This window comes from Phyllobates terribilis, unplaced genomic scaffold (genome assembly GCF_046119375.1).
Source record: "Phyllobates terribilis strain yellow unplaced genomic scaffold, ASM4611937v1 Scaffold_5__5_contigs__length_657084704, whole genome shotgun sequence".
Taxonomy (NCBI): domain Eukaryota; kingdom Metazoa; phylum Chordata; class Amphibia; order Anura; family Dendrobatidae; genus Phyllobates; species Phyllobates terribilis.
In genome coordinates this window covers 396,785,661-396,800,706 of record NW_027362765.1, presented here as the reverse complement: position 1 = coordinate 396,800,706, position 15,046 = coordinate 396,785,661, and the positions used below count along the sequence as shown (strand labels likewise).

Here is a 15,046-nt window from a genome sequence, read left to right as displayed (position 1 = left end):
AGAGCCGCCCCCGCATCCTACAGAGGAAAGACAGAGCCGTCCCCCCTTCCTACAGAGAGGATAGACAGAGAAGCCCGCTTCCTAAAGAGAGGAGAGACAGAGACAGAGCCGCCCCCGCTTCCTACAGAGGAGAGACAGAGCAGCCCCCGCTTCTTACAGAGAGGAGAGACAGAGCAGCCCCCGCTTCCTACAGAGAGTAGAGACAGAGCCGCGCCCCCTTCCTACAGAGAGTAGAGACACAGCCGCCCCCCCTTCCTACCCAGAGGAGAGACAGAGCCGCCCCCCCTTCCTACCCAGAGGAGAGACAGAGCCGCCCCCGCTTCCTACAGAGAGGAGAGAGCCATCCCCCCTTCCTACAGGGGAAAGACAGAGCCGCCCCCGCATCCTACAGAGAGGAAAGACAGAGCCGTCCCCCCTTCCTACAGAGAGGAGAGACAGAGCAGCCCGCTTCCTAAAGAGAGGAGAGACAGAGCCGCCCCCGCTTCCTACAGAGAGGAGAGACAGAGCCGCCCCCCCTTCCTACAGAGAGTAGAGACAGAGCCGCCCCCGCTTCCTACAGAGAGGAGAGACAGAGCCGCCCCCGCTTCCTACAGAGAGTAGAGAGCCATCCCCCCTTCCTACAGGGGAAAGACAGAGCCGCCCCCGCATCCTACAGAGGAAAGACAGAGCCGTCCCCCCTTCCTACAGAGAGGATAGACAGAGAAGCCCGCTTCCTAAAGAGAGGAGAGACAGAGCCGCCCCCGCTTCCTACAGAGGAGAGACAGAGCAGCCCCCGCTTCTTACAGAGAGGAGAGACAGAGCAGCCCCCGCTTCCTACAGAGAGTAGAGACAGAGCCGCGCCCCCTTCCTACAGAGAGTAGAGACACAGCCGCCCCCCCTTCCTACAGAGAGTAGAGACACAGCCGCCCCCCCTTCCTACCCAGAGGAGAGACAGAGCCGCCCCCCCTTCCTACCCAGAGGAGAGACAGAGCCGCCCCCGCTTCCTACAGAGAGGAGAGAGCCATCCCCCCTTCCTACAGGGGAAAGACAGAGCCGCCCCGCATCCTACAGAGAGGAAAGACAGAGCCGTCCCCCCTTCCTACAGAGAGGAGAGACAGAGCAGCCCGCTTCCTAAAGAGAGGAGAGACAGAGCCGCCCCCGCTTCCTACAGAGAGGAGAGACAGAGCCGCCCCCCCTTCCTACAGAGAGTAGAGACAGAGCCGCCCCCGCTTCCTACAGAGAGGAGAGACAGAGCCGCACCCGCTTCCTACAGAGAGGAGAGACAGAGCCGCCCACGCTTCCTACAGAGAGGAGAGACAGAGCCGCCCCTGCTTCCTACAGAGAGTAGAGAGCCATCCCCCCTTCCTACAGGGGAAAGACAGAGCCGCCCCCGCATCCTACAGAGAGGAAAGACAGAGCCGTCCCCCCTTCCTACAGAGAGGTTAGACAGAGGAGCCCGCTTCCTAAAGAGAGGAGAGACCGAGCCGCCCCCGCTTCCTACAGAGAGGAGAGACAGAGCCGCCCCCGCTTCCTACAGAGAGGAGAGACAGAGCCGCCCCCGCTTCCTACAGAGAGGAGAGACAGAGCCGCCCCCGCTTCCTACAGAGAGGAGAGACAGAGCCGCCCCCCCTTCCTACAGAGAGGAGAGACAGAGCAGCCCCCGCTTCCTACAGAGAGGAGAGACAGAGCCGCCCCCGCTTCCTACAGAGAGGAGAGACAGAGCCGCCCCCCCTTCCCACAGAGAGTAGAGACAGAGCCACCCCCCCTTCCCACAAAGAGTAGAGACAGAGCCGCCCCCCCTTCCTACACAGAGGAGAGACAGAGCCGCCCCCCCTTCCTACACAGAGGATAGACAGAGCCGCCCCCCCTTCCTACAGAGAGTAGAGACAGAGCCGCCCCCCCTTCCTACCCAGAGGAGAGAGAGAGCCGCCCCCGCTTCCTACAGAGAGGAGAGACAGAGCCGCCCCCCCTTCCTACCCAGAGGAGAGAGAGAGCCGCCCCCGCTTCCTACAGAGAGGAGAGACAGAGCCGCCCCCGCTTCCTACAGAGAGTAGAGAGCCATCCCCCCTTCCTACAGGAGAAAGACAGAGCCGCCCCCGCATCCTACAGAGGAAAGACAGAGCCGTCCCCCCTTCCTACAGAGAGGATAGAGAGAGAAGCCCGCTTCCTAAAGAGAGGAGAGACAGAGCCGCCCCCGCTTCCTACAGAGGAGAGACAGAGCAGCCCCCGCTTCCTACAGAGAGGAGAGACAGAGCAGCCCCCGTTTCCTACAGAGAGGAGAGACAGAGCAGCCCCCGCTTCCTACAGAGAGGAGAGACAGAGCAGCCCCCGCTTCCTACAGAGAGGAGAGACAGAGCAGCCCCCGCTTCCTACAGAGAGTAGAGACAGAGCCGCCCCCCCTTCCTACAGAGAGTAGAGACACAGCCGCCCCCCCTTCCTACAGAGAGTAGAGACACAGCCGCCCCCCCTTCCTACCCAGAGGAGAGACAGAGCCGCCCCCCCTTCCTACCCAGAGGAGAGACAGAGCCGCCCCCGCTTCCTACAGAGAGGAGAGAGCCATCCCCCCTTCCTACAGGGGAAAGACAGAGCCGCCCCCGCATCCTACAGAGAGGAAAGACAGAGCCGTCCCCCCTTCCTACAGAGAGGAGAGACAGAGCAGCCCGCTTCCTAAAGAGAGGAGAGACAGAGCCGCCCCCGCTTCCTACAGAGAGGAGAGACAGAGCCGCCCCCCCTTCCTACAGAGAGTAGAGACAGAGCCGCCCCCGCTTCCTACAGAGAGGAGAGACAGAGCCGCACCCGCTTCCTACAGAGAGGAGAGACAGAGCCGCCCCCGCTTCCTACAGAGAGGAGAGACCGAGCCGACCCCGCTTCCTACAGAGAGGAGAGAGAGCCGCCCCCGCTTCCTACAGAGAGGAGAGACAGAGCCGCCCCCGCTTCCTACAGAGAGGAGAGACAGAGCCGCCCCCCCTTCCTACAGAGAGTAGAGACAGAGCCGCCCCCCCTTCCTACAGAGAGTAGAGACAGAGCCGCCCCCCCTTCCTACAGAGAGTAGAGACAGAGCCGCCCCCCCTTCCTACAGAGAGTAGAGACAGAGCCGCCGCCCCTTCCTACAGAGAGTAGAGACAGAGCCGCCCCCCCTTCCTACAGAGAGTAGAGACAGAGCCGCCCCCCCTTCCTACCCAGAGGAGAGACAGAGCCGCCCCCCCTTCCTACCCAGAGGAGAGACAGAGCCGCCCCCGCTTCCTACAGAGAGTAGAGAGAGCCATCCCTCCTTCCTACAGGGGAAAGACAGAGCCGCCCCCGCATCCTACAGAGAGGAAAGACAGAGCCGTCCCCCCTTCCTACAGAGAGGAAAGACAGAGCCGTCCCCCCTTCCTACAGAGAGGAAAGACAGAGCCGTCCCCCCTTCCTACAGAGAGGAAAGACAGAGCCGTCCCCCCTTCCTACAGAGAGGAAAGACAGAGCCGTCCCCCCTTCCTACAGAGAGGAAAGACAGAGCCGTCCCCCCTTCCTACAGAAAGGAGAGACAGAGCCGTCCCCCCTTCCTACAGAGAGGAGAGACAGAGCAGCCCGCTTCCTAAAGAGAGGAGAGACAGAGCCGCCCCCGCTTCCTACAGAAAGGAGAGACAGAGCCGCCCCCGCTTCCTACAGAGAGGAGAGACAGAGCCGCCCCCGCTTCCTACACAGAGGAGAGACAGAGCCGCCCCCGCTTCCTACACAGAGGAGAGACAGAGCCGCCCCCGCTTCCTACACAGAGGAGAGACAGAGCCGCCCCCGCTTCCTACACAGAGGAGAGACAGAGCCGCCCCCGCTTCCTACACAGAGGAGAGACAGAACCGCCCCCGCTTCCTACAGAGAGGAGAGACAGAGCCGCCCCCGCTTCCTACAGAGAGGAGAGACAGAGCCGCCCCCGCTTCCTACAGAGAGGAGAGACAGAGCCGCCCCCGCTTCCTACAGAGAGGAGAGACAGAGCCGCCCCCGCTTCCTACAGAGAGGAGGGACAGAGCCGTCCCCGCATCCTACACAGAGGAGAGACAGAGGCGCCCCCGCTTCCTACACAGAGGAGAGACAGAGGCGCCCCCGCTTCCTACACAGAGGAGAGACAGAGGCGCCCCCGCTTCCTACACAGAGGAGAGACAGAGCCGCCCCCGCTTCCTACACAGAGGAGAGACAGAGCCGCCCCCGCTTCCTACACAGAGGAGAGACAGAGCCGCCCCCGCTTCCTACACAGAGGAGAGACAGAGCCGCCCCCGCTTCCTACACAGAGGAGAGACAGAGCCGCCCCCGCTTCCTACACAGAGGAGAGACAGAGCCGCCCCCGCTTCCTACACAGAGGAGAGACAGAGCCGCCCCCGCTTCCTACAGAGAGGAGAGACAGAGCCGCCCCCGCTTCCTACACAGAGGAGAGACAGAGCCGCCCCCGCTTCCTACAGAGAGGAGAGACAGAGCCGCCCCCGCTTCCTACAGAGAGGAGAGACAGAGCCGCCCCCGCTTCCTACAGAGAGGAGAGACAGAGCCGCCCCCGCTTCCTACAGAGAGGAGAGACAGAGCCGCCCCCGCTTCCTACAGAGAGGAGAGACAGAGCCGCCCCCCCTTCCTACAGAGAGGAGAGACAGAGCCGCCCCCGCTTCCTACAGAGAGGATAGACAGAGCCGCCCCTGCTTCCTACACAGAGGAGAGACAGAGCCGCCCCCGCTTCCTACACAGAGGAGAGACAGAGCCGCCCCCGCTTCCTACACAGAGGAGAGACAGAGCCGCCCCCGCTTCCTACACAGAGGAGAGACAGAGCCGCCCCCGCTTCCTACACAGAGGACAGAACCGCCCCCGCTTCCTACAGAGAGGAGAGACAGAGTCGCCCCCGCTTCCTATAGAGATCAGACAAGAAACAAGAGGCATAGCTTGTATTACAGAAAGGCTGTTAAGTCAGTTATCAACAAAGCACAACAACAATAAGGAATTAGCTAATAAGCACACCTATGATATAAAATGCCATATATAACTTGAGACAAAAAAAACACACTTAATAAAAACAATAAAGAACCAGATATCCCTAACGTTCACTGAAACTTGTAGCAATATATGTTTACAATATAGTTATTACATAAAGATACAGTGTAAGAGACACAGTATAATAACCATATAATCCCAAAAGGGTAACCCTCAAAGATAGCAATAAAAAAAACAATACCTTTGATAAGGCAAACATATAATGAATAATAACCCAGACGCAAGATCCTCAGAATAAATACAAATCTTAAATAATGATGACCAGTCAAAATAACAACTAGTCCATAATATAAAAGGTGCTATAAAGCGGTAATATATTACAAGCATACACTAATACCAATAAAGCCCCAAGGGGAATAAAAATGTGTACCACCTAAAAAATAGCATCAATGTGATGTAACATTCAAAGTTTTACATTTTCTTTTCACTTTCATAATTTTTCTAAACTTTTTTTTTTTAGTCTGAACCTCTGACCATTTGATCGCTTGTACGATGCACTACAATACGGTAACTTGCCATCTACTTTTTTTTTTTATTGAGTGGATTCTTTTCATCAGCACTTCTACAGCATTACAGGTGTTGGAACATACTTTTCCTCACTTTCCAGCATCCACTGCGCCCTGCCATGGTTAAATAGCTGCAATAATGGAGTAGTACAGTGTATAGTGAAAAATCAACGTCAGTCTAATCCCATTTAAAACTTGGCAAAACTTTTTAAGCAGTTGACCTTCCGTGTTTAGTGAGAGAGCAGTAACACCATAGTCGTGGAGCCGCAATGTAAGTACCTGTTCCTGTGCTTTTCTGGAGATGGGAGCGTAATCCTGCAGCAGGGTGGCCATTGTGAAATACGTCGTGGACAGCTCCCAGTAAACCGAATCCCAAACAGCTTGATGAGTTTCTCTTTTATTGAGCGACTTTAATGCCTTCTGATAATAATCAATGGCCTACAAAGAAAAGAAACATTACACCCCATTACTTCAAGATTACTTTTACAACTTATGCACAGAACTTTTTCATATAAAATAACTTAATGAATAAATAGCTTTTCTTTCTGAGTTAGGTTGTCCATACACCTTAGTTAAATGACAGCAGAATGATCATTTAGCAGCCATCTCTCCCTTACACATGCATGCTCTGTTTGGCTGAGCGTGCATGTGTTTTTTGATAGGATGGGTTAAGTCGCTGAGGAAGACCTATGGCGGCATCTTATCTCCTGGGATAGTAGAAGGAACTGGCATAGAAATTCATCAAAGCCAAAAGTTCCCTCCCACATGTCGGTCAGTACCAAGGAGGACCCAAATTCATCATTGCTTTTGCGCTTGTTTTTGTGTGTACTTTTGTGCCTTTTTTTTTTGTTTGCACTCAATTCATTATTTTATTTGAGCTTTTTTTTTTCTTTATTATTTTCCGCTTTTAATTAATTCAGATGTTTTCGCCAGACTCATCAATTGCAACTTTTTTTAAAAAAAAAAAAAAATGCAAAATTTGGCGCAACTCTCTCCTCCAGTTCCATATCCCCCATGGTACATTTTTGAGTACGCCAGTATTCTGGAGCAATTTTTGCACCATTTTGTAAAATGTAGAATTTTGGGCGGCAAAAAGTTGAAAAAAAACAGTTCAAGACAGACAAAAAAAAGACCATTTGTGACTTTGGGCCAAGTTCATGAATCGCATGTGCCAGTTTGAAGAATTTGGTGCTAAAAAAAAGCAACTAATACAAGAAGACAAAAAGAGAAAAAAATGATGAATGTAGGCTTGAGGCTGTTGGCATGTGGATTTGGTCAAATTTTCTTGGTGACTTTTAGGCTTTTTGCACAAAGCTCCTGGTATATGCACTAAAACTGTCCTTTTTACATTCGCTTGGTCAGTATGAGTTTTTCCTAATTCAAGGATGGCACAGAAAAAAAAATTAAAAATTGGCAATGGATTTTTTTTTTAAAAAATTGAAGCCAATGGCGTTCGCCTATACAGCACCAAACGTCAGAAAATTCTTTGAAGTCGCCCAAAAAAATGATAGCTTATATCTCCAATCTCTCTCGGTTGTTCAGTGTCTGCACAATAGCCTGCGCAGTGTTCGCCATATGTAGGTGACTGTAGAAGAATTATGAATGCAGCTCTGGAGTATAATATACAGGCTGCAGAACACATTAGGTAATGCGGGTGTGCGTGTTATTTAATGCTCACCTTATTATAGTACAGCGCCTCCTCAGGAGAGAACTCCCCTCTCCTCTCATCGTTGCCGCAGTGGGCCTGGGCACATATCCTCATCAGTCGCCCCATGTTACACATTAGCAGCGCAGTGTTTGTGGTGTCCACTATAGACTCAAAACTAGCGATTCCTCTTTCAAAACTGGAAAAACTTTTCTTCCACAAATCTTGCTCAGCGATGGAGACACCTCTGCTTGCTGCAAGACGACAGGAGGGAAATAAATGTTTAGGTCCAAATGAATCGTAATGAAGTTTTTATATATTTTTTTTTATATAGTGTAAATAATTAAATAATATAAAAAAATAGTCAATAAATTAAAGGGAATCTGTCAGCAGGATTTTACCTCCTCCCATACTATTTATATGCATCACGCTCTTTCAAAGACAAGTCCAGTAGAACCTTTACACGGCCAGTCCATTCCTGTGTTACTGAGAAATCAGAGTATGAATTGATATGCAAAAGGCTAGGGTAGATCTAAAGCCTCTGTCACTCCAGCTCTATTCTCTGCCCCTCTTCCTTTTGACTGACAGCCTCTGGACTGTGTGACTTCAGACAAAGGAGCTGTTAGTCAAGCAGGAAGCGGCGCTGGACAGAGAATAGAGCTGGAGTGACAGAGGCTTCAGATCTACCATAGCTCTTCAGCTTCATTTGCATATCACTTCAAAAGCGGATTTCTCAGTAACGGACTGGCCATGTAAAGGTATTGCTGGATGTGTATTTGAGAGAGCTTCATGCTCATATAAATAGTTTGGGGGCCTGAAATCCTGCTGACAGATTCCCTTTAAAGGGGGTTGTCTCAAATTCAGATTTTCAGGATTGCACGCCTTCCCTGCATCCCAGGGGTGGGAGAGGACGAGGGGCCGTGCACTTGTGCAAAAATCTGGCCTGGAAGTGCATTGGGGGCGTGTCAATGTACTCGGAATGCATAGACACACCCTCAACGCTCTTTGAGGGTAATTTGTATGCATCTTTAAACATTGATTTCTCAGCCCAGGCACATTACTTATATATATATATATTACAATAATAATATAATATTAATGATCCATGTAAAAAGGACCTTAACATAACACTAAAATCCTAACAGAGTTTGCAAGTATTTTGCAAAAATGACATGACATTGTGTACAGGGTAACCCTGTCACATACGCTGCTGTTATAAATCAACCAAGCGAGGCAGAGTTGTTTTTTCAGATTGACGTTAAATACTCATTTCTGTCACTTAAAGATTTACCGCTGAATCCAGACTCCAAAAGGAAAATGGACTGAAATTGCAGAGAAAAATGTAAATTAAGAAATAAAATATAAGGTTTATCTACATCGGATTTAAAAAAATAAATAATAACTGCCCTAAAAATAACAGGAACATATAAATCGCATTGCAGGAAGTCCATTAAGGAGCCTAAATGCACATGGAAACGAGCAAAGTGCCGCACGGGAGATCATTAGCACATTATATAGCTCGCTGATGAGGTTACAGGAGGCCGGGGCACAAACTTACAAAACTTAGAAACCAACTTCTGGGGAAAGTTTGGTTCTAAACTTTCAGGTTGATGGGGCCTGAAGCTATGACTGTTTCTGCAGGTTTTGCCTTTTAACCCCTTAATGACCGGGCCAAAGTTTTGAAATTTGACCAGTGTCACTTTATGAAGAAATTACTCTGGAACGCTTCAACGGATCCCCCTGATTCTGAGAATGTTTTTTAGTGACATATTGCACTTCATAATAGTGGTAAAATTTATTCGATATCACTTGCATTTATTTGTGAAAATATCGGAAATTTGGTGAAGATTTTGAAAATTTCGCAATTTGCAAACTTCTCATTCTTATGCCCTTAAATCAGAGAGATATGTCACATAAACCAGTAAATAAATAACATTTCCCACATGTCTACTTTACATATGCATCATTTTTGAAACATTTTTTTTTTTTTTTTTTTTGGGTAGGAAGTTATAAGGGTTAAAAGTTGATCAGCGATTTCTAATTTTTCCAACAAAATTTACAAAACCATTTTTTTAGGGACCACATCACATTTGAAGTGACTTTGAGGGGCTTATATGACAGAAAATACCCAAAAGTGACACCATTCTATAAACTGCACCCCTCAAGGTGCTCAAAACCACATTCAAGAAGTTTATTAACCCTTCAGGTGCTTCACAGGAATTAATGGAATGTGGAAGTAAAAAATTAACATTTTACTTTTTTCACAAAAATTTTACTTTAGCCCCAATTTTTTTACTTTCACAGGGGTAACAAGAAAAAATAAACGCCAAAGTTTGTTGTGAAATTGTTCCTGAGTATGCCGATACACAATATGTGGGGTAAAACTACTGTTAGGGCACATGGCAGGGCTCGGAAGGGAAGAAGCACCAATTGACTTTTTTGAATGCAAAAATGGCTGGGATCAAGAGCAGATGCCATGTGGCGTTTGGAGATCCCCTGATGTGCCTAAACAGTGGAAACCCCTCACAAGTGACTCCATTTTGGAAACTATACCCCTCAAGGAATTCATCTAGGGGTGTACAGAGCATTTTTAACCTACAGGTGACTCACAAAACTTTATAACTTCTAGATGTGAAAACAAAAAAATTACATTTTTTCACTAAAATACTGTTTTAGCACCAAATTTACAATTTACACGAGGGGTAATAGGAGAAAATAGATCCAACAATTTGTTGTGAAATTTTTACCGAACACGGTGATACCCCATATGTGGTTGTACACTACTGTTTGAGCACACAGTAGGGGTTGGATGGGAAGGGGCGCTACTAGGTTTTCAGAACACAGATTTCGTTTGTATAGATTGTGGGCTCCATTAGCCGAGCCCCTGAGGTGCCAGGACAGCAGAAGCCTCCCCCCCAGGTGACCCCATTTTGGAAACTTCACTGCCTACGGAATTCATGTTGGGGTATAGTGAGTATTTTGAATCCATAAGTGCCACACAGAATTTTATAACATTGAGATGTGAAAATATTAAATTTTTGTGGTAAAAATGTAATTTTTGTATTTGCTGCAAACTTGTCAGGTGCACAAGGGTTAATAGGTTAAACTGGGCCCCATAATTTATTGAGCAATTTTTCCCGAACTCTGTGATGCCCCATCTGTCGTCAGAAATTACTGTTAGGCCACACGTCAGGGCTGACCAGGAAGGAGCGATATTTGGCTTTTGGAGCACAGATTTTGGTAGAATAGTTTGCGGGCGACATTTGCGGAGCCCCGAAGGTGCCAGAACAGCAGAAAAAAAAACAAAAAGTGACCCCATTGTAGAAATTACACCTCTAAATGAATTTATCTACGGCTGCAGTGACTATTTTGTAACATTTACGCCAGGATTTTTTCTGGAAAATTGCAAATCTGCCAGTTTTGTGCCCATACACTGTGCCTGGCTTGAGCTTCTGGCGATACGCACCCCATAAATTAAGTGCTCTCCCCGCTACAATAATGCCAAACATGTGGCCGCTTACTGCGGTTTAGACACACTGGGGCTCAGAAGGAGGGGGCATTTGAATTTGGGAGCGCAGAATTCACTAGATTTTATTTGAGGGGGCGGGAGCCATGTCGCTTATTAGAGTTTGTTCTACCAGTAACGTGGTATTCCCTACGGTTCCAGTGACAGCCGACAAATCTGAGTGGGGGCTGGTTTTGTGCAGGATAAATTAGGGGTTTTTATTAGAAACATTTTGGGGTACATAATATTTTTCGATCGCTTCCAGAATAAGGCTGGGATCACCTCCTTGTGCTCTATGCTGAGCGCTTACGTTGGGGTTTCTCTGTAAACTCCACAAAAATGCAATACACACGAAACTCCCGATGGATCCACACACCATAATGAGGCAGATGGAGACACTTTGGACTTCGCTTGGCGTCTGGACTCCGGTGGTGTCCATCATTTTAGGCGTGCACAGATGTGTGGTCGCCCACACTTGTGCGCCAAAAGGACGACTGAAATGATGGGACACCGCCGGAACAGAGACCAGACCAAAGTGACTCCATCGGCCTCATAAGTGAGTGGTTCAGTCTGGGTTTTTGTCAGAATCGCGGTTTTGGAGAATTTACACAGCAACCCCAATTTAAGCGCTCAGCAGAGAGCGCAGGATAAATGTGAGCCGAGCTTTGTTCTGATTTTTGGGAAGTAGAATGAACAAATCGACACCAGTACAAGAATAGTTCTTATTTGTACGCCATATAAATGATTAGACCGATTCATTGTTCCGGTCAGTGTGATTACAGCTATACCATTACAGCGATACCAGATTTATATATATTTTTTTTATAATTTGCAATTTTTACACCCTAAAAACAGTATTTTACAAAAATGATTTTGTTTCTGCATCGTAATATTCTGAGAGCGGTAACTTTTTTTTATTTTTTTGCCTAACGAGACATATTAGGGCTTGTTTTTTGTGGGACAATTTGGCGTTTTCTTTATACAATTTTATTTTCTTTACATATGACTTTTTGATCGCTTTACTCACTTTTTTGTGAGTCAGTATGATGGAAAAACGTCATTTTTGGCGTGTTTTGTATACAGCTGACACCCGCTGGAAATTCGGCCGTGGGGCAGCACTATACTATTATTCCTCAGCGCTGTGAAAAAGTGGCACTGAAGAATAAGCACCCTTAAAGACCGCCGTTAAAAGGCGTATTGGTGGTCGTTAAGGGGTTAAAGGCAGGGTCCCGAACAGTGGTCATCGCCGCATCCCAACATTCATAGCACCTATAGAATAGATTAAAGGGAAAAATGTGCATTGGTTGTTATTAACGGCTGCAAAACCTCACGGACACTAACAATCAATAATCAATTCAGGTTTGTTTCCCTATAAACTAATTAACAGGTCCTGTGAAAGTGAAGACACAAAGTCACCATGGCTGACTTCTATGTACTGTCCTACACAGACCATAAATGTCATCTGTAGCCTGACATTAAAGGGTTATAATACCACCTTCGTAGGTGGATATTGTCAGATAGTACGTGTAAAAACAAGAACTTTTGCAATTTACTCCTTGTTAAAATTTGCAGCCGTTCTTGAGATATGAACACTTTTCTTTTGTTTACAGCTTGTTGCCTAGGAGACCGACCACCGCTGCTGTCTACTTTGTAGCCAATGCTCTGAGGTTGTTCGGGATTAGGAGGTAAGAGCGCGCTCTAGCGATCCTTGCCAGTTTCAAAAGCTGAATAGCAGCGGTGGTCGGTCTCCAAGGCGACGAGTTGTAAACGAAACTGTTAATATCTCAAGAACGATTGAAAATTTTAATAAGCAGTAAATTACAAAAGTGCTTGTATTTAAAAGTTCTATCTGACAATATGCATTTAGAAAGATGTGGAATAACCCTTAAAGTTTATTGAGCACCAGAATTAACTAAATGTTTAAGGGAGGAGACTGTCACTCATCCCCAAATGTGACTATATGCATTTAATGACTATGTAGACTACGTAATTCCATTTACAATTCCCTGCTGTTACTGTACAGGTTTTCTCACTTGGATTATTATTATTTTTAATGGTCTATATTACACACAATATCAACGTTGGCGCGCACACAGATAAGCGGAGCACTCACCCGATCGCTCAGTCTGCAGGGCGGCCGCCTGGTTCATGTAAAACACCCCCATCTCATTGCGGATATTCCCCAGTCTCTTCAGGACCTGACTCTGCTGCTCGGGGTTTTGGGTCTTGAGGTTGGTAACAATCAGGATATCGTTGGCGGCTTCATAACATTTACAGCTGATGGAGAGCTGGCACTCCAGGTCCGTGATCAGGTCGGTTATGAAGGAAAACCCTGAAAGAGCCAAAAAGGTGTGGATATATGGTCACAATGAGCACTTCACCCCACTATACGCCCCTCCTCTGCGACAGAGCCTCGCCACACGCCGCCCCTCCTCTGCGGCAGAGCCTCGCCACACGCCGCCCCTCCTCTGCGGCAGAGCCTCGCCACACGCCGCCCCTCCTCTGCGGCAGAGCCTCGCCACACGCCGCCCCTCCTCTGCGGCAGAGCCTCGCCACACGCCGCCCCTCCTCTGCGGCAGAGCCTCGCCACACGCCGCCCCTCCTCTGCGGCAGAGCCTCGCCACACGCCGCCCCTCCTCTGCGGCAGAGCCTCGCCACACGCCGCCCCTCCTCTGCTGCAGAGCCTCGCCACACGCCGCCCCTCCTCTGCTGCAGAGCCTCGCCACACGCCGCCCCTCCTCTGCTGCAGAGCCTCGCCACACGCCGCCCCTCCTCTGCTGCAGAGCCTCGCCACACGCCGCCCCTCCTCTGCTGCAGAGCCTCGCCACACGCCGCCCCTCCTCTGCTGCAGAGCCTCGCCACACGCCGCCCCTCCTCTGCTGCAGAGCCTCGCCACACGCCGCCCCTCCTCTGCTGCAGAGCCTCGCCACACGCCGCCCCTCCTCTGCTGCAGAGCCTCGCCACACGCCGCCCCTCCTCTGCTGCAGAGCCTCGCCACACGCCGCCCCTCCTCTGCTGCAGAGCCTCGCCACACGCCGCCCCTCCTCTGCTGCAGAGCCTCGCCACACGCCGCCCCTCCTCTGCTGCAGAGCCTCGCCACACGCCGCCCCTCCTCTGCTGCAGAGCCTCGCCACACGCCGCCCCTCCTCTGCTGCAGAGCCTCGCCACACGCCGCCCCTCCTCTGCTGCAGAGCCTCGCCACACGCCGCCCCTCCTCTGCTGCAGAGCCTCGCCACACGCCGCCCCTCCTCTGCTGCAGAGCCTCGCCACACGCCGCCCCTCCTCTGCTGCAGAGCCTCGCCACACGCCGCCCCTCCTCTGCTGCAGAGCCTCGCCACACGCCGCCCCTCCTCTGCTGCAGAGCCTCGCCACACGTCGCCCCTCCTCTACTGCAGAGCCTCGCCACACGCTGCCCCTCCTCTGCTGCAGAGCCTCGCCACACGCCGCCCCTCCTCAGCCGCAGAGCCTCGCCACACGCCGCCCCTCCTCAGCCGCAGAGCCTCGCCACACGCCCCTCCTCTGCTGCAGAGCCACGCCACACGCCCCTCCTCTGCCGCAGAGCCTCGCCACACGCCCCTCCTCTGCTGCAGAGCCTCGCCACAAGCCCCTCCTCTGCTGCAGAGCCTCGCCACAAGCCCCTCCTCTGCTGCAGAGCCTCGCCACAAGCCCCTCCTCTGCTGCAGAGCCTCGCCACACGCCGCCCCTCCTCTGCTGCAGAGCCTCGCCACAAGCCCCTCCTCTGCTGCAGAGCCTCGCCACAAGCCCCTCCTCTGCTGCAGAGCCTCGCCATTCGCCCCTCCTCTGCTGCAGAGCCTCGCCATACGCCCCTCCTCTGCTGCAGAGCCTCGCCATACGCCCCTCGTCTGCTGCAGAGCCTCGCCATACGCACCTCCTCTGCTGCAAAGCCTCATTACACACCTCAGTTGTTGCAGAGCCTCACTATACGACCCTGATCTGCTGCAGAGCCTCATTACACACCTCAGCTGTTGCAGAGCCTCACTGTATGCACCTCAGAACCTGCACAGCCTCAATAGATGCACGTCAGCTGCTGCGGAACATCATAATACACACTAAACTGCTGCAAACCTTTTTGAAAAACGTTGAAAGTGTTTTGATCTAAAACAGAGCAGGATCCTCTGGGTTATTTTTTACAAAAAGATGTTCTTCAGCAGCTAAGCCATGTATACGAGTTACCGTGCTTATCACCTACAGTAAATTGTAAAAATATTTTAATGTCATCAATGAATTTTTTGACCATAAAAAACACGAGACAGAAGAACTGCCATTTGTATATCCATGAAGGTAGAGACGACAACAAGATCATGGCAAAACAGCACTGCCAAAAGGCACAAGCATTGCCGGTTTGCGAGACTTTTTGCAGCACCTCATCACCACCTCTGCAAG

At 50.4% G+C, this 15,046-nt stretch overlaps 1 protein-coding gene across 3 annotated transcripts in view; it reads right to left on the bottom strand.

The window, feature by feature from the left end:
• EDRF1 (erythroid differentiation regulatory factor 1) overlaps positions 1-15,046 on the bottom strand; it is a 75,276-nt gene that overhangs the window by 25,782 nt on the left and 34,448 nt on the right. For all 3 annotated transcript variants that reach the window (XM_073685033.1, XM_073685034.1, XM_073685036.1), the window contains exons 18-20: positions 12,756-12,974; positions 7,171-7,391; positions 5,772-5,930 (exon numbers count right to left, since the gene is read on the bottom strand). In XM_073685033.1, coding sequence (XP_073541134.1) covers positions 5,772-5,930; positions 7,171-7,391; positions 12,756-12,974 — 599 coding nt within the window. The remainder of the gene's footprint in view (positions 1-5,771; positions 5,931-7,170; positions 7,392-12,755; positions 12,975-15,046) is intronic.